The following is an 18,942-nucleotide window of genomic DNA, read 5'->3' on the forward strand; positions in this document are numbered from 1 at the left end:
GCGGGCACATCTCCAGTAGGAGGTGTGCAGGAGGCGGCTGATCGATGTTTCTCTCTCATCGATGTTTCTAACTCTCTCTCTCCCTTCCTCTCTGTAAAAAATCAATAAAATATATTTTAAAAAAAGAAAAAGAAAAAACCTCTTGCCGAAACCGGTTTGGCTCAGTGGATAGAGCGTCAGCCTGTGGACTGAAAGGTCCCAGGTTCGATTCCGGTCAGGGGCATGTACCTGGGTTGTGGGCACATCCCCAGTAGGAGATGTGCAGGAGGCAACTGATCGATGTTTCTCTCTCATCGATGTTTCTAACTCTCTATCTCTCTCCCTTCCTCTCTGTAAAAAATCAATAAAATATATTTTAAAAAAAAAACAAAAACAAAAACAAAAACACCTCTTGCCCAGGCCAGTGTGGCTCAGCATTGTCCTGTGCACTGGAAGGTTGTGGGTTCAATTCCCTGTCAGGGCACATGCCTGGATTGCAAGATCAGTCCCCAATTAGGGTGCATATGAGAGGCAGTTAATCAGTGTGTCTCTTTCACATCAATGTTTCTCTCTCCCTTCCTCCCACCGCAAAAAAAAAGAAACCCCTTAATAGTAGCTAATGGAGAAACACTGGTGGCAGGCAGAGCATAAGCTGAGAGGCTTTGGGTCACTGCAAGACCTCCCTGCTTGAGGAGCCTCTTTCCCCACCCCCAAATCCAAACATTCTTTTTTTTAAAATATATTTTATTGATTTTTTACAGAGAAGAAGGGAGAGGAATAGAGAGTTAGAAACATCAATCAGCTGCCTCCTGCACACCCCCTACTGGGGATGTGCCCACAACCAAGGTACATGCCCTTGACCGGAATCGAACCTGGGACCCTTCAGTCCGCAGGCTGACACGCTATCCACTGAGCCAAACCAGTTAGGGCCCAAACATTCTTTGTTTATATTGCTGTCCTCTGTCTACTCTCCAGTTTCCAAAAGCAAGGTATGCTTCCGGTTATAAACCTGCCAAATGCAAGGAACATGCGCATACGAATACAACCTTTGCACATGTGTACCTGCGTCTGTTTTCTTAGCACACTTGGTGAGTTCCTGATGGCTATAGTGTCCGGTGTGTCTCCTCTCCAGGCTTGTAGTCGAAAGCTCTACAACTGGTTGAGGGTGGCACCCTACCGGCCAGATCAACAGGTAGAGGAAGACGATGACTTTATGGAAGAGAACCAAGGAAAGGGCATCCGAGTCCTAGGCATTGCTTTCTCCTCTGCCAGGTAACTGCCTATTCCTGCACATCTGCCATCACCCTTACCTGTATTCCTAATCTTATTCTGCTCTTACTCATATCCTCATATTGCTGATTATCACTCTGTTCTTTTTTTCTGTCTGGCTGGCAGAGATCACCCTGTGTTCTGTGCCTTGGTCAATGGTGAAGGAGAAGTGACAGACTTTCTCCGGCTGCCCCATTTTACCAAACGGCGGACTGCTTGGAGAGAGGAAGAACGGGAAAAAAAGGCAAGTGGCTGGGGCAGGTTACCAAGTTTACATCTTGAGTACATCTTATAATTCAGTGGGGATAAGGGTTTATGGTCTAAGCAACATCTCATGCAAGACCCTGATTATCTCTGACCTGGTCACTTACCCCTCAAGTCCTGGGATAAGTCTCCCATAGGCAGTAGATGGCACTCAAGTTCTGGTGTATAATTTACTTCTGGCTTGAGGCCAGTTCCTAAGCCTTGTGTGCTTGGGAGCTGCCCTTACTGCCTCTGTTCTTGCATCTGGGTCAGCCTGTTCCAGGAGCTGAAAGCCACTGAGGCATTAGGCCAACCTTTTCCCTGCTTTAGTCTTTCAGTGTCTGTTTTTCTAAGGAAAGGAATTTGAATTCATCTCGTGTATGATTCTGATTTTTTTAACCTTAATGGTATCTTTAAATTTTGTTGAGAGTGCCCATTCTAAAAATTAATTTTTAACAAACAACTAAACAAAGAAATAAAACTCTTGCAGAGGAGGTAAGAGTAGCCCTGAATGCTAGGTAGTAGTTTATATTAAGGCAAAGTAAAGTATTTTCAGTTAACCACAACCCAAGTATAAGCCATCTATACTAATAAAAGGGTAATATGCTAATTAGGCCAGACATCTTCCGGACATTCTTCCGGACAAAGCCATGGTGGCAGGGGCTGAGGCAGAGGCGGTTAAGGGCAATAAGGCCGGCAGGGGAGAACAGTGAGGGGTGATCAGGCCAGCAGGGGAGGGCAGTTAGGGGCCATCAGGCAGGCAGGCAGGTGAGCGGTTAGGAGCCAGTGGTCCTGGATTGCGAGAGGAATGTCCAACTGCCAGTGGGATTGGGCCTAAACCGGCAGATATCCCCTGAGGGGTCCCAGATTGGAGAAGGTGCAGGCCAGGGTGAGAGACCCCCCCCCCCCCGCCCCCCGAATGAATTTCGTGCACCAGGCCTCTAGTAATATAATAACCTTAGAAACTATTAACAGATATAAAATACTAGAGGCCCAGTGCACGAAATTCATGCACGGGTGAGGTCCCTAGGCCTGGCCGGTGATCAAAGCACAAGCGTCTGGCATGGAAGGTCAGGTCCCAGCTGATCTCTGGGCCCTGGGCAGCACCTGGGCCCCCAGGCCCCTGCATGCCTGCTCCGTCTGAGTCATCAGGCCCCCGCCTGGCTCCGTCAGCACCTGGGAGCTGGGTAGCAGCCCTGTCCCCCGCTGCCACTGCTGGTCACCCCGCTCACACCCGCCTTGGCCTGGTGCTGCCCACTCATCTGCTCCACCATCCCACTATGGTTCCGCTCATCGGGGCCCATCCGACACCCGCCATGTTCCACACCACCCCCTGGTGGTCAGCACACATCATAGCGAGCATTCAAACTCCCGGTCAAACTCCCAGTCAAGGGGACAATTTGCATATTAGGCTTTTATTATATAGGATTACAACCAGAGATCCTATAATCCCATTATTTTGTTTCCCAGTTCGACAGCGTATGACATATTATTCTCTGGTCTTGTAAGGTGCTGAGCTACTTAGGGAGAGGGAAATTCCTGAAATCTCCCTGTCTTCGGAGCCATTTAACTCCAATTTTCTTTCAATCCAGGCTCAAGACATTGAAACCCTGAAGAAATTTCTTCTGAACAAAAAGCCTCATGTGGTGACAGTCGCAGGAGAGAATAGGTAGGAGGGCACCAGATGACTGGGCTAGGCCTGATTTAATGTCACTCATCTTTTATTGTTGGATCTGGCATGTGCCTGTGTAGATCCTTGATAATACCCCATCCCAAAAGGGGGTATCCCTGGGAATATTGTACTTCTTTGTCTTCAGAGCTCTCTCCTCCCCCACAGCCCTTCCCCATATCCCAGCCATGAGACTGTACATCCATGAGAAATTGTGCAGAAATAGCCCTGATTAACACCTCTTATTTCTCCAGGGACGCCCAGATGTTGATTGAGGATGTGAAGCGCATTGTGCATGAGCTGGACCAGGGCCAACAGCTTTCCTCTATTGGGGTGGAGCTGGTTGACAACGAGTTGGCCATTCTCTATATGAACAGCAAGAAATCAGAGGTAATGCCAGAGCCCTACCCTTGGGACCTGAACAGCCAAGAGCTATCAGTCCCAGAGAGATTTAATAGGGAAGCAAAGGTTACCAGGGCACTTAATCCATTCGAGGCATTCCATTCAGTCCTGTTTCAGACTGGGAGCCTCAGAGATCAAATTGGTCCCAAAAAAGCAGTCCCAGAGGAAAGGAGAAAGTGACTTAGAGTTAGATCAGTTTTGATTTTTCTCTTGCTCTTGGCACTAAGGGGACTTTATGGCCCTGCTAACCTTTGTTTGACTCTAGGCAGAGTTCCGGGATTATCCTCCAGTGCTGAGACAGGCCGTCTCCCTGGCCCGGCGCATCCAGGACCCTCTGATTGAATTTGCCCAGGTGTGCAGCTCTGATGAAGACATCCTGTGTCTCAAGTTTCACCCTTTGCAGGTGAGTAGGATTTGCCAGGCAGGCGTGGGTGGGAAGAATTGCACAGTAACCTTATCCCTGCCTGCTGTGTATCAACAGGAGCATGTGGTGAAAGAAGAGCTGCTCAATGCCTTGTACTGTGAATTTATCAACCGAGTCAATGAGGTTGGGGTCGATGTCAACCGTGCCATTGCCCACCCTTATAGCCAGGCCTTGATCCAGTATGTGTGTGGCCTGGGACCTCGAAAAGGAACACATCTTCTAAAGGTAGGATTGAATTGAATCAGAAAATAGGAGAAGTTCCATATCCTTGAGCCTATATACTTTATACTTGCCAGTATGATTTGACAAGAAGACCAAGTTCAGAGAGGTATAGGAACTTGTCCAGAGTCATCCAGCTAGTGAGAGTCAGAGTCAGACTTCAGACCAGGTGGCCACAGCTATGCTCTTCACTATTTTACTATAGTGACTCATGGGAAAAATAGCCATAAGCCGTGATTGAAAATAGTTGGAAGAAGGTGAGAGAGTACTCAACACAAACCTCAGGGTAATGGCGTTTTTCCCAATGGGAAAGGAAAGGATTTCAATCAGGCATATGCAGGGAAATTCAAAAGTATTGGTGGTAATATTTTTTAAGGTGAGTGATGGGTACTTGAATATATGTTTTATCATTAACTTTTTTTTTTATCCTCGATGTTTTTCCATTGATTTTTAGAGAGAGTGGAAGAGAGAGCGAAAGACAGAAATATCGATGTGAGAGAAACACATCGAATGGTTGCCTCCTGCATGCACCCCACCTAGGGGCCCCGGGCTAGGGAGGAGCCTGCAACCAAGGTACGTGCCCTTGACTGGAATTAAATCCAGGACCCTTTGGTTCACAGGCTGACGCTCTATCCACTGAGCCAAACCGGCTAGGGCTATCAACTTTTAAGCCATACATTATAAAGTAGTTCATTAAAACAATTTTTTAGTGTGCTATCCCTCCCAGGAGCATGCCCACACCTTTCTTCCCTCTGAGGTGTGCATCTCCTAAACTCTAAAGGTCTCCATACCACTTGCAACCAGGAAGCAAAGGGCAGTGGCATCTCGTCCCAGGCTAACCTCTAAACCTGTCTCCAAGACCCCCTTTTCTCTGACTTTCCAGTGAGCCAAAGCAGCCCAGCCTGGGCTCTCCTGTTGCTGCTTCTGTCCTAAGCCCTTCCTTCTTTCAGTTCCCAGCTTTAATAAATGCACTCTCACAATAAAAAATAAATAAGTAAAATAAATTTTTAGTAGCAGATAGTCTGGTATAGTGCTCATTTAGATAGTGGGCTGTAGGGACAGAGTTCCTACCAGGAAGCTTTCCCAGGAACCTGAAAGCAGGCTGGGAGGTGGGGCCTGCCCACTGCTCTGGCTCACTCCAGACCTCTCCCCTAGATCCTGAAGCAGAACAACACCAGGCTCGAGAGCCGGACCCAGCTGGTTACCATGTGCCACATGGGTCCCAAAGTCTTCATGAATTGTGCTGGCTTCCTGAAGATCGACACAGCCTCCCTAGGGGACAGGTGATGCCCTCTGCCTGGATAAACCAGGAGGAAATCCCTTGGGTTTTATTTGGGGACTTGAGGGGATTAGGGCTGCCAAAGGGCCACAAGCCTATTTAAATTAGGAAATGTTTTAAAAGTGAGGAAACTTTATTCAGTCAAGAGCTTCTGACCTATGGAAAAGATCAGTTCAATTATGTGAAGTTTTTTTGTGAGAGAAACATAAGAACCAACTTAGTTTATAAATTAAGAACGGAAAACATAAGATTTTATTCATTAAACACAAATTTGTTGTTGCTGTGGTGTGTCGTGGCTTGTAAGGGTGGGAATAGCAGGAGCAATGGAAAAGGAGTGGGGATATGAGGAAGTAAGGAAGGGGGGAAGTGATTCAGTATGTTTTGAGATGATGTTATTGAGAGAAAGTTCTATTCACTTGAACTTTGGACTTCACTATTGACCTCTTCCTCTCCAGAAGTTATCAACTCAGTCTTTGGAGGATCTTTTCCACGGGCACATAGCTCCTCATTCAGTAATGGAAATCAGTGGGGAAATAGGCTCAAGTTCTAAAACTTCATTTTCCACCCAGCTTTGCTGTAACACTCCACGAATAACATAGGTCCATGTGAGTGCACGGGCAAGACCAGCCTGGGAAGGCTTTATGGGGGAAAATAGCTGTCAGCAAATTCTCAAAGGTCTTTTCCCCCTTTTTGCTTTATCTTATTAAGAGACTCATATAAGTTCATTGTATAAAATTCAACATATAGGAATTTATGCAGAAAGTGGAAGTCCCCCATAATCCCACCCCCCAGAGATAACTACTATAACGATTGATGTATACTGCAACTTTTCTAAATTTTATTTTTGCTATGCATTTACTAACTACCCATTTACTGCAAAAATGGGATCATTTGGTTCATAGTGTTTTGCAGTGCATTTTTCACATATCAATATATCATGGCCATTTTTCCATGTCAGCACACATAGATCTACCTCATTCTTTTTAATGGCTGTATAGTATTCCATTGTATGGAGGTACCCTAATTTATTTACCAGTTCCCTATTGGTGGACATTTGGACTGTTATTAGAAGCTTCTTGTTTTATATCCTGCCCCTTTTCTGCCTTTCCTTTAGCACTGACTCATATATTGAAGTCCTTGATGGTTCTCGAGTCCATCCTGAGACCTATGAGTGGGCCAGGAAGATGGCAGTGGATGCTCTGGAATATGATGAATCAGCTGAAGATGCCAATCCTGCAGGAGCCCTTGAAGAGATCTTGGAAAACCCAGAGCGACTCAAAGACCTAGACCTGGATGCCTTTGCGGAAGAACTGGAGAGGCAGGTGGGTGACAGTGTAGAGCAGGGGTCCTCAAACTACGGCCCGCGGACCACATGCGGCCCGCTGAAAACATTTATCCGGCCCGCCGGGTGTTTTTGCCGCCGCTGTGTGCATAGGAATTTGTTCATAGTTTTTTTTTAAACTATAGTCTGGCCCTCCAATGGTCTGAGGGACAGTGAACTGGCCCCCTGTTTAAAAAGTTTGAGGACCCTTGTTGTAAAGAGCCTGGCATAAAAGCCATCCCAAGTGGCATGGTTGGGAGGTCTCGGGCAGCAAGTCTTCAGAGAAATCCCCAATACTATTGGTGTGAGAAACCTGATTTTCTCTTCTCTCCCCCCCATGTGCCGTTCTGGGTTTCTCAAAGAAGTTTTCAGTTTACTTGTTAAGGAGCCAAGGCCACTACGCTCATTATGGGGGTGGGAGGAAGCTTGCAGGGGCTCAGTAGTAGAGTTTCTTCCTAGGCCCTCCTCCTCCTTGCCAACAGTGCAGCCTCGTGTTTATCTGTTATACATTGGGGTTCTGTGAAGCCCTTTTATCATAGACCAGTGTTCCATGGGTAGGAAAAGGTTTGAAAACCTTTAGTTAATCTTGGGGCAGCGGTTCTCAACCTGTGGGTCACGACCCCTTTGGCGGTCAAACGACCCTATCACAGGGGTCGCCTAAGACCATCCTGCATATCAGATATTTACATTACGATTCATAACAGTAGCAACATTACCATTATGAAGTAGCAACGAAAATAATTTTATGGTTGGGTCACAACATGAGGAACTGTATTTAAAGGGCCAGAAGGTTGAGAACCACTGTCTTAGGGCAGTGGTCGACAAACTGCAGCTCTCGAGCCACATGAAGCTCTTTGGCCCCATGAGTGTGGCTCTTCCTAAGCCTTAGGAGGACCCTAATTAAGTTAATAACAGTGTACCTACCTATATAGTTTAAGTTTAAAAAATTTGGCTCTCAAAAGAAATTTTAATCGTTGTACTGTTGATATTTGGCTCTGTTGACTAATGAGTTTGCCGACCACTGTCTTAGGGGAAAGAGAAGCCCTGACAGGAACCACCTGGCTTACTCCTTTCTATGGAAGACTCAGGCTCAGGTTGGGGAACAGGTTCAAGGCTCTTCTTGATAATGGGCTTCTTCCCTAGGGATATGGTGATAAACACATCACCCTGTACGACATCCGGGCAGAGCTGAGCTGTCGGTATAAGGACCTCCGGACAGCCTACCGCTCTCCCAACACAGAGGAAATCTTCAATATGTTAACCAAAGAAACACCAGAGACCTTCTACATTGGTAAATTCTGGATCTGTTTTTAAGTGGAGGAGGATATGTAGGGGTGAGGAATATGTGCTTACTGTACACATGTAAATCAAACAATGATTCCAACAGAATGAGGCAGGTTTTTTACTATACCAGGGGAGCTTTCAGAAAGATTATAGAGCCCTATCCTGGCCAGTGCAGCTCAGTTGGTTAAGCATTATCCAATGCACTAAACTGTTACCAGTTTCATTCCCATTCAAGGCATGTGCCTGGGTTGTGGGCTCAATCCCAGTAGGGGGTGTGCAAGAGGCAGCTGATCAATGTTTCTCTCTCCCTCTCCCTTCCTCTCTTAAAAAAATATCAATAAACATATTTTTTAAAAAAAAAGATTATAGAGCACTAGACTGGAAGTCAAAACTGAGTTCAGGATCACATTATGTTTTTAACCTGCTGTGGAATCTTATGAATTCACTTTTATTTATTTATTTATTTTTAAATATATTTTATTGATTTTTTTACAGAAAGAAAGGGAGAGAGATAGAGAGTTAGAAACATCGATGAGAGAGAAACATCGATCAGCTGCCTCCTGCACATCTCCCACTGGGGATATGCCCGCAACCCAGGTACATGCTCTTGACCGGAATCGAACCTGGGACCTTTCAGTCCGTAGGCCGATGCTCTATCCACTGAGCCAAACCGGTTTCGGCTGAATTCACTTTTAAAAGCCTCATTTTCCCATGTCATCAAATCGAGGGAAGACCTCCCTTTTCAAAGATGCAAGAGAAATCAGTTCAGATGCTATAAGACAAGTGTTCTGTCATTAAAAGGTGGTGGGAAGAAGTCGCCTCTCCAGTTCTCTCAACCTGTTCTTCCCTGTTCTTCCCTGTTCTCACCCCTTCCTCCAGGAAAGCTCATCATCTGCAACGTCACTGGCATTGCCCATAGGCGTCCACAGGGTGAGAGCTACGACCAGGCAATCCGAAACGATGAGACAGGGCTATGGCAGTGCCCCTTCTGTCAGCAGGACAATTTCCCCGAACTAAGTGAGGTATGTGCTGCAGTGTTACCATGGTCACTGAATTTCTTTGAGTTAATGGTCTTAGTGCCCTCAAAAGGAATAGGAAAGCAGGAGTGTTTAGATAATGCTTTACCAAATGAATACACGAAGAAGGAAGAGGACTGGAACATACACAGGTCTAACATGAAGTCCCTCCATATGCTAGTCAGAAATTATCTATATGCCTTAACTAATAATAAAAAAAAATAAATTAATTAAAAAAAAATAAATAAATTGCCTTTGTGTTAAAAAAAAAAAAAAAAAAGAAAAAAGAAATTATCTATATGCTTTTTTCTACTCTGGCTCAGCCCTGAATCCTCTGGGCATTTCCCATTCTCTGGGCATCTAGCTCAACCAGATTAGAGATATGAGGACATGCATTTCTTCCCTGCAGGGTTAGGCACAGTGTCCCTATACTAGTTAGAGACTCCCTTTCATTTTTTTGTTCTCCAAACACATTTTTAATTTTTCCCACATTCTTCTAGACATCATCTGCCTTTTTTCATGGTCAGAACTCATTAAAGCCACCTGAAAGCTTTTTCTGGGTCTTCAAATGTTAGGCAGACTATAAAAGACCATTTCCCAATTTACCCAATAAAAGAAGCTGTTGGGATTTGTCCAGAATGTATAGAAAGCCAAGGGGCAACTGGTTCACTGAAATGAGTTCTAAGGAGACTGACATTGATGTTTCTCATGCCCATGAGGTCAGAACAAAATGGGAGAGAGGGGCCTCCGTTTCAGCTAGAATGTATAGGTTAGGTTAACATAAAAGATTGATCTGATGGCCAGTGGTGCCAAACATGAGTTATGAGTCAAATAACATTGGGGAACTTCACATTTTATGTTGGCAGGAAGTGGCTAACTCATTGTGTTTTCAGACCACGGTACCGGGTGTCAGTGGTAAAATAAATTATAACACCCTTGGCAGCTCTTCTGAATGTGTCATCTCCAGAATCTTAATGATCAGCTTCTCTCCTGATGCTCTCTTTAGGTCTGGAACCACTTCGACAGCGGTTCATGCCCAGGCCAGGCTATTGGTGTCAAAACACGGCTAGACAATGGTGTGACCGGCTTCATCCCCACCAAATTCCTCAGTGACAAAGTGGTAAAGCGGCCAGAGGAGCGAGTGAAGGTAGATGAATGACTAGGCAAAGGCATCAATTTTCAGCTGCCTAAATTGGGCTCTCGTTAACATTGGGCTGTTCACACCAGAAGTTAGGCTGTGTTCCCAGTGGCTGCTGGTAGGGCGAGAATTTCAGGGGGATTTATAACTAGCTGAAAGAAGCCAGGGCAAGAAGCATTTGAGTGCTTTTGTTCTCTGCCTTGTGAAACTTCAAGTTGCCAGCCCTTTGGGAGAGGGCTTTCGCTTCCTGTGTGGGAACCTGTGATTTAGTCCAAGGGGCAGGAAGCAGGGCACAGCATTAAAAGCTGCGAGACACAAAGCCAAGTTCCCTTTCGGTTCTAGTATTCTCCTGCCATTAATTATGTATATACACACTAGGCACCAGCACTTGACTTTTACATATGTTGTCTCTAATCTCACTGCCTGATGGGGAAGGACTATTTCCTTCTCTTCTAAGAGAAATTCAAGTGCCTTTTCCAGGATTACTCAGTTGTAACATGGCTGGTCCTGGATCTGCCAATTCTCTGGTTCTAAGTGTTGTGAACCCGAGAACTGTGGACTTGGGAAGGCTGGGCAAAGACTCTGTTCCTGATAAATGAGGCTAGGGAGAGTTTCAAAAGGAGAGCTGTGCAGAGTGACTGGCTTTTGCCACTGTTGAGACAGATGGGTTCACTCAAGTCAAGGATAAAGTCTAAAAACCAGCTCTTATTTTCCTTCCCCTCCAAAAAGGGCAGCCAGACTTTGGCCACCTCCTAGGAGCAGTAACAAGGCAACTTTAAGGGAGAAGAGAATAGTGCCAGTAACAGGCTAAACCCCAGTAGACTCCAGGTGGTTTTCCTGTCTAGAGGAAGAGGCATCTACAAGACACAGCCAGTAGTCTGCAGATCAGACTCAACCCTGAACTCATCTGCTATTCAGTAGGTGGCTGTCTTTGGGCAAGTCACTTCATCTTTCTGCCTGAACTTTGATTTGTAAAATAGGGTATCGGGCTAGATCATCTTTGTCCCTTCCAGCTCACATATTCTGTGGATCTAGGTGGGAATGACTGTTCACTGCCGCATCATGAAGATTGACATCGAGAAGTTTAGCGCAGACCTGACCTGCCGCACCTCAGACCTCATGGACAGGAACAATGAGTGGAAACTGCCCAAGGACACCTACTATGACTTTGATGCTGAAGCAGCAGACCACAAGCAGGAGGAGGACATGAAGCGGAAACAACAGCGGACCAGTGAGTGCCCACCACACCTGTGCACCGAGGTCTTGGCAGCTCGCTCTCCAGGATGTATGTGCTAATGGCAGTTCCCCTTGCTCAGCCTCCCGATGGGAGTGAGTGCTCAGCTTGGAGGTGCTGAGGCCCAGAGGCATCAAAAGGGAGTCATTGGCAGGGCTGGAAACCAGAGTTTTCTTGGGTCACATTTTCTTTGCTAGTGCATGTGACTCCTGTCAGTACCCTAGGAACCCCGGTGAACACATCTTTACATCAGAAAGTCCAGGCCCAGAGAGGTTAGAAGAGTCTCAGAATTCAATAGGGGGCCAGAAGTTAAGCCATGGTTTGTCCCATTGCTATTGGTTCCCAGTCCCATCACCTGATCTGTACTTCTTTCCTGCCCTCTTCAGCATATATCAAGCGGGTAATTGCACATCCATCCTTCCATAATATAAATTTCAAACAAGCAGAAAAGATGATGGAGACTATGGACCAGGGAGATGTTATCATCCGACCAAGCAGCAAGGGCGAAAATCACCTGACAGTGACCTGGAAGGTCAGTGACGGCATCTACCAGCATGTGGACGTGCGGGAAGAGGGCAAGGAAAATGCATTCAGCCTGGGAGCCACCCTGTGGATCAACAGTGAGGTAAGAGCCAGCCCTCACTCACTATCCATCCCCACGCCTGCCTCAGAAACAAGCCATTTCTGGCCACTTCACCTAACACTAGTAACCTGTATGCATTACATGCGTGTATTTTAGCTACATAGAACACCAAATAGGAGGTTGGTTGTGAAATAAGTCATTTGATATTAATTTTGTATATTTGCCCTTCGTCCCTGTCCTCCAAATTTTAAAATAGACTACCTAAAGCCCAACCGGCATGGCTCAGTGGTTGTGTTGACCTATGAATCAGAGGTCACTGTTCCATTCCTGGTCAGGGCACATGCCAGGGTTTCAGGCTCAGTCCCCAGTGTGGGGCCTGCAGGAGGCAGCCGATCAGTGATTCTCTCTCATCATTGATATTTCTATTTCTCTCCCTTCCTTTCTGAAATCAGTAAAAATATGTTTTAAAAATAATAATAAAATAAAGTAGACTACCTAAAGAGAGCCAGTAGAAGAAGAGGAGAAAATACATGCAGGCACATGCATGTGCACACACATCAAATTTCTCTGTCCTTTTTTCAATGGAGTGAAATTTCATGAAGTTCCCTGTTGTTCCCAAGCACCAGGGAGAATCAAAGTTTAAATGATTTTGTGCCTCGTAAGCTTTAAATCTGAGCACAACTCAGATGGATAAATTGAAGAGGCTTTGCAATGGAGTGAGGCTGCAGCAGGACTGGGAAGTCCACCCCCTCCCAGGAGTTTTATTCTGAGTAGATTTGATAAAGGGCCAGGCGTCTCAGATCTGGATATGATACATGGGCCTTTACCTTCTTCCCACAGGAATTTGAAGACTTGGATGAGATTGTTGCCCGCTATGTTCAGCCCATGGCATCCTTTGCCCGGGACCTTCTGAACCACAAGTATTATCAGGAGTGCAGCGGTGGGGACCGTAAGGTGAGCCCAGGGCCCCTTGAGGGAAGACATCACCCAGTCACTTAAGAATGTATGATTTCCCTTCAGTGTAGGGGTCCCTCAGCTGGTGAAGGAGGTGTACATGTATGCGCCAGACATTGTCTACCAAGCATGCTGTTATCCCAACCTCTCCCCCTCATTCTACCCCCAGAAATTAGAGGAGCTGCTCATCAAAACTAAGAAGGAGAAGCCCACCTTCATCCCTTATTTCATCTGTGCCTGCAAGGAACTGCCCGGCAAGTTCCTACTGGGATACCAGCCCCGGGGTAAACCCAGGTGAGCACTGGTGCTGAGAGGTGCTGCCGCTGGGGTCCACAGACAGGCTAGCAGGGGAGACAGAGGCCCTGGAGCAGTCCTCTCTCTGGTTCTGCCTAACTGCCTTTTATCTGTTTAGAATAGAGGCGGAGGTTGGAGGTGGGATAAGAGGATGATGATTTAGAGGCAAAAGGCAAAGATTCACTAAGAAAATGCTTTTCTCAACCCTTTGCCTCTTCTCCCCCTCCGAAGGAGTGATGGGAATCTTCAGATGCTCCGGCCACCTGGCTGTCCACGATGGGCCTGCACACTGGTCTCTCCTTTTCACTGCCTGCTTCACCCTAGCCAGGGCTTCTGCACACAGTGGCTTGCTGTTGCGATGCTGTGCTGACTTCTCCCCACACAGGAGGGCTAGGTCAGGAGAGCGTCTCTTCTCCCTACCATTGACCTGCTCTGCTTCCTTTCTGTCTGACCAACAGGCTGGCCTTCCTAGGTATTCTTTAATCTGGGACTCTCTAGTGCTCATACCAGCCTTCTCTACTCCCCATCCTCCCTTTGGCCCTTAGCCAAGGCCTGTGCATTTCTGCCCTCATCCCTATGCCTATACGTGATGCACAGCACAGGCAATGTTAGTAAGGGACTCAGCAGCCAGATGACAAGAAGCTCTGGACCCTGCGTTGTCTTGGGCACAACTGAAATACCGTGCTCATTTCTGAGAAGCCTTTTCTGACATCATGTTTTCAGAGGTTCACCGCCAGGGATCTTTGGGTTGGAAACTGTCCCATAAGGACAGTTGAGCAAACGGGACCTTTAACCAGGAACAGAGGCAATGTGATAACTTCTTGTGGAAAGGGGTACAGACTCCTTGTGTTGCCGAAGGAACACTTGAGTAGACGATTTAGGAAATAGCTTTCAGTTTAATATAAATGAGAACTTTGTCATACTTAGCATTGTCTGTTGACAGCTGTCCTTTTTTGAGCACACGGCTATTTTAGGTGTTGTGTGATAAGTGCTTTACATGCACTGTCTCATTTATTCTTCACTCCCACTCTATAGGTTTAAGTGCTGTTATACTCGTTTTACAAATGAAGCTAAGATTTGTATTTAGTAACTTCAGACAGTCATTTAGGTGATGAGTAGCAGAGACAAACTGGAACTAGAACTGGGTATGAATCCAGAACCCATCCTCTTATCCACGCTCAGGTCTGCACAGTGTGGAATAAAGGCAGACTAACCACCTTCCAGACGCACTTCCAGATTCCAGTTCATGGGGAATTGTGTTTTGCTCCCCTGGGAGACCTCTTCCAACCCTGACTGTCTGTGGCTTCAGTTTCACCCTCACCTGCAGGGTGCTGCCATCACATGGTGGCCAAGGATGGTGGCCCAGCCCCCGAAGTCTTCCTCTGGCAGCCTGTACTCTGCTCCGCACACCTTCCCTCCCCAAAGTCAGGGTCAGAGACCGGCTCTTTCATCTCTTCTTTCCCCTAGCACCCAGTGTGACTACTTCACATGGTGGAGATCTGTTCTGGCCACGTTCTCATGGCTGGCCCCAAGTGGTATCTGATGCGTATTTCCTTCCAAAATCCCAGAATAGAGTATGTAACGGTGACTCCAGAAGGATTCCGGTACCGGGGCCAAATCTTCCCAACTGTGAATGGACTTTTCAGATGGTTTAAAGATCATTACCAGGATCCTGTACCAGGTGAGTTGTGCTCTCTGACTTCAAGGCTGTGGCTGGGGGGATACGTCAGCTCTGAATCACGGTATCACTAACTAGCCTTCTGTGGAAGGGGGTGAGGTACAGGCTGTCATTGCAGCTCTCTTCCTTCTGCTCCAACCTCCTAGCACAGTGATGGCGAACCTTTTGAGCTCGGCGTGTCAGCATTTTGAAAAACCCTAACTTAACTCTGGTGCCATGTCACATAATAGAAATTTTTTGATGCCCTAACCAGTTTGGCTCAGTGGATAGAGCGTCAGCCTGCAGACTGAAGGGTCCCAGGTCGATTCTGGTCAAGGGCATGTACCTTGGTTGCGGGCATACCCCCAGGAGGGGTTGTGCAAGAGGCGGCTGATCGATGTTTCTAACTCTCTATCCCTCTCCCTTCCTCTCTGTAAAAAATCAATAAAATGTATTTTTTAAAAAAAGAAATTTTTTGATATTTGCAACCATAGTAAAACAAAGACTTATGTTTTTGATATTTATTTTATGTATTTAAATGCCATTTAACAAAGAAAAATCAACCAAAAACATGAGTTCGTGTGTCACCTCTGACCCGCGTGTCGTAGGTTCGCCATCACTGCCCTAGCATCGGGAAGTTCCTCCATCCACTTTGCCTGTGTCGCTTCATTGTTCTCAGCGCCTCCTTCAGTTCCCTGAATTATGAAACCAGAAACATAACTGACTCTGCCTATTTCCTGTAGGAATCACTCCCAGTAGCAGCAGCAGGACCCGGACACCTGCTTCTATCAATGCTACTCCAGCTAACCTCAACCTTGCAGGTAAGGAGCTCCCGCCCAGGACTGTGACTCAGAGGGATAAAGCTAGGACTTTCACCTCTAATGTGCCCTCTTCCACCTCTTTGTGCTTACAGATCTGACACGGGCTGTGAATGCCTTGCCCCAGAACATGACCTCACAGATGTTCAGTGCCATTGCTGCTGTGACAGGCCAAGGACAGAACCCTAATGCCACCCCAGCCCAGTGGGCCTCCAGCCAGTATGGCTATGGTGGCAGTGGAGGGGGCAGTAGCGCTTACCACGTACGTGGCTTGGAGGGGAAGCTCTCTGTGGAGGGTGGGGAAAATGAAAGGGAACAGTCATCCTTTACCAACCTGTGTCCATAGACTGGCTGCTGGCAGTGCCCACCTTTATGCACAGATGGGCCTTCTCTACAACAGATGATCCTTTTCCTCAGGCCCGTTTGAGGGGAAAGGGGATAAGAGAAGGTCTGATCTTTCTGCAGAGCCCTTGGGATCTTTGGAACCCTCAAGCCACTAGAATCCTCAACTAGTCAGGACCAGAGGCCCTATTGTGCCTGGTCCCATTCCATTGGCCTCCCTATCTGCTCAGGAGAGGGTCAACTGGAAAGCTTTGCAGAAATTCATGGGAACTCTGAGTACGCCCCAAACCCATCCCCATTTAACTGTTCACTCTTCTCCAGGTGTTCCCAACGCCAGCCCAGCAGCCAGTGGCCACACCACTAATGACCCCCAGCTACTCCTACACAACCCCAAGCCAGCCCATCACCACACCACAGTACCACCAGCTACAGGCCAGCACCACCCCACAGTCTGCCCAGGCCCAGCCCCAGCCCTCCTCCAGCTCTCGGCAACGGCAGCAACAGCCAAAGTAAGTATATGGGTGGTGGCATGGAGCAGATTATTAGTAAGGGCAGGTGCTGTCAAGAGGCTAAGGGGCTTAGCATAGGCAGGTGCTCTGGACCTTCTGAGAGCCATGACCCAGGTGATGTTCCCATGAGGACTGCATTCTGGGAGATAACAGAAGAGGGCAGTGTGGCAGTTGGCCACAGCTACTGACCATAGGTATGAAGTCGATTTCTGCAAGGGTGGATGTTCACCAGTGATCGTGGAGCCTTCTAGTGTTCCAATCTGAAAGGCCCCTCTTCCCTCTTCCAGGTCCAACAGCCATGCAGCCATCGACTGGGGGAAGATGGCGGAGCAGTGGCTTCAGGAGAAGGAGGCTGAGCGGCGGAAACAGAAGCAGCGGCTGACACCTCGGCCGTCCCCCAGCCCTATGATTGAAAGCACCCCCATGTCTATTGCTGGCGATGCCACCCCGCTCTTGGACGAGATGGATCGGTAGGGGGCCTGCTCCCAGGACTCTGGTTACCTCTGAGGCTGGGAGATGCCTGCCTCCTTCCCTGCCCCTCCTTTTCTGTCCATAAAGTGGCGTGAAGTGACATTCTCTTTGATGGTCAGCCTGGGTGGGTGACAGGCTGGATGGCCTTTCGAACTTGAGCTCAGTGTACGCTAGGCGACAATTCTCCCATTCCCGGCCCTCACCGACCACCTCTCCTGGGACCAGGCTGGGAAGGGAGTGTGGCAGGGAGGAAGAAGAGGAAGATGAGAGTGGAACAGTTTTGTATTCTACTTCCCTACAAGCCATTTTGAGCTTCTGCCCTTACCTGACTCTGGGCTGGGACCGGGCAGCAAGCTCAGCACATGAGTTCCCCCAGCTCTTGTGGGGAGACAGATGCTATTTATTCAGTTTGGGGCAGGAGGAAGAGGACGGGAAGTATTTCTGACCTTCATGCCAACAACTTGGTGGCTATCAAAGCGGGATTGCAGGGGTCATAGGGTTGCAGTGCTAACCTGCCCAGCCCCCTCCTGGCCACCCTCACCCACCTGCTGCCACCACTGCTTCCTGCCTGTCATTTGAATAAACAGTGTTTCTACAGAGCACTTGACAAAGCCTCTCTCTCCCTCTCTGGTTCTTGAGGGGTGGCTTTCAAAGCAGTGTTTGGAGCTCTGAGGGCTTCCGACTCCCTCTTCCAGGCCATCAGAAAGGCAAGTTACTCTGAGAAGCATGTGGCTTCTGCACCAGATTGCCTGATATCACATTCCTGTTCCACTTCCCAGTCCTATGACCTTGAGCACACTCCTGTTATCTCTAAGCCTGCTTGTCTGTAAAGGAGATGGTGATACCTACCTCATCAGAGCATCTGTGAGGACAGATAGAAAGAATGTGTGAAGTGCTTGGCCCAATGCCTGGGACCTCATAAGGCCTCAGTAAATGTTAGCTGCTATTACTTCCACTCACACACAGCCACTGCCAGCCACTGAGCCTGCTACAGATGGCCCCCAACTTAATAATGATTCCACTTAAGATTTCTTGACTTTATAGTCGTGCAAAAGCTTTACACTTGCAGTAGAAACTGTACTTCAAATTTTGAGTTTTGCTCTTTTCCCGGGCCAGTGATAGGCAGTAGGATACTCTCCTGATGCTGCATGATGCTGGGCAGCGGCAGCAGTGAGCTGCAGCCCCCAGGCAGGCAAGCAATCACTAGGGTAAACAACAGTGTGTTCATTGTGCTAGATTAAGCATGTCAAACTCGCGGCCCACAGGCCGCATGCCTCGTTTATGTGGCCCGTGTTAGCCTTTGACTTTGATATGCTTGTGCTAGATGCTTTTCCCAACTGTAGGCTGATGTAAGTATTCTGAGCACGTTTAAAGTAGACTGGGCTAAGTTGTTCAGGTGTGTTAAGTGCATTTTCGCTCTAACGATATTTCCAACTTACAGTGGGTTTATCTGGACATAAACCCATCGTAAGTCGAGGAGCACCTGTGGACTTCTTGGGCACAGTTGAGAAAGGCCACAGGTAAATCTGGGTTTCTCACCCTGAGCCCCTGCACATCTCTTCCCTTTTTGCCAGCTGGGCCTGAATGTCTGGCAGTACTTCTACACCAGTTAAGTGTGTCTGACCCAGGATGGGCCCACGCTGCCTGCTACACACAAACACTGGCCCTGGAAAAGGGAGCTGGGCTGTTGCAGGCCAGTTCCCAGGCCTTGGTCCTTTCCCCAGCGCCACAGCCTCTTTTATTCTGGACGCTGATCTCCCTGTTTCTTCCCAAAGGTTTTGTCTCATTGCTCTGTGAGTCGGGGCTGGGAAAGTGAGGCTTTCCTACTCCTTTTCCT

At 47.6% G+C, this 18,942-nt stretch overlaps 1 protein-coding gene across 2 annotated transcripts in view; it reads left to right on the forward strand.

Moving 5' to 3' along the window:
• Positions 1-17,717, forward strand: part of SUPT6H (SPT6 homolog, histone chaperone and transcription elongation factor) — a 35,465-nt gene extending 17,748 nt beyond the window's left edge. The window contains exons 18-37 of one of the 2 annotated variants that reach the window (XM_036340719.1): positions 1,112-1,251; positions 1,375-1,492; positions 3,084-3,160; positions 3,415-3,550; positions 3,828-3,965; positions 4,044-4,211; positions 5,361-5,488; positions 6,599-6,806; positions 7,949-8,096; positions 8,969-9,111; positions 10,112-10,252; positions 11,279-11,474; positions 11,864-12,102; positions 12,901-13,014; positions 13,184-13,308; positions 14,877-14,989; positions 15,709-15,786; positions 15,879-16,045; positions 16,447-16,634; positions 16,922-17,717. In XM_036340719.1, the coding sequence (XP_036196612.1) occupies positions 1,112-1,251; positions 1,375-1,492; positions 3,084-3,160; positions 3,415-3,550; positions 3,828-3,965; positions 4,044-4,211; positions 5,361-5,488; positions 6,599-6,806; positions 7,949-8,096; positions 8,969-9,111; positions 10,112-10,252; positions 11,279-11,474; positions 11,864-12,102; positions 12,901-13,014; positions 13,184-13,308; positions 14,877-14,989; positions 15,709-15,786; positions 15,879-16,045; positions 16,447-16,634; positions 16,922-17,108 (2,952 nt within the window). In that variant the 3' untranslated portion in view covers positions 17,109-17,717. Of the gene's footprint in view, positions 1-1,111; positions 1,252-1,374; positions 1,493-3,083; positions 3,161-3,414; positions 3,551-3,827; positions 3,966-4,043; positions 4,212-5,360; positions 5,489-6,598; positions 6,807-7,948; positions 8,097-8,968; positions 9,112-10,111; positions 10,253-11,278; positions 11,475-11,863; positions 12,103-12,900; positions 13,015-13,183; positions 13,309-13,539; positions 13,781-14,876; positions 14,990-15,708; positions 15,787-15,878; positions 16,046-16,446; positions 16,635-16,921 lie in introns of those variants that run through there. The other variant, XR_004972886.1, reaches the window with a different exon arrangement.
• Positions 17,718-18,942: the final 1,225 nt, after the last annotated feature.

This window comes from Myotis myotis, unplaced genomic scaffold (assembly GCF_014108235.1).
Source record: "Myotis myotis isolate mMyoMyo1 unplaced genomic scaffold, mMyoMyo1.p scaffold_m19_p_17, whole genome shotgun sequence".
NCBI lineage: Eukaryota > Metazoa > Chordata > Mammalia > Chiroptera > Vespertilionidae > Myotis > Myotis myotis.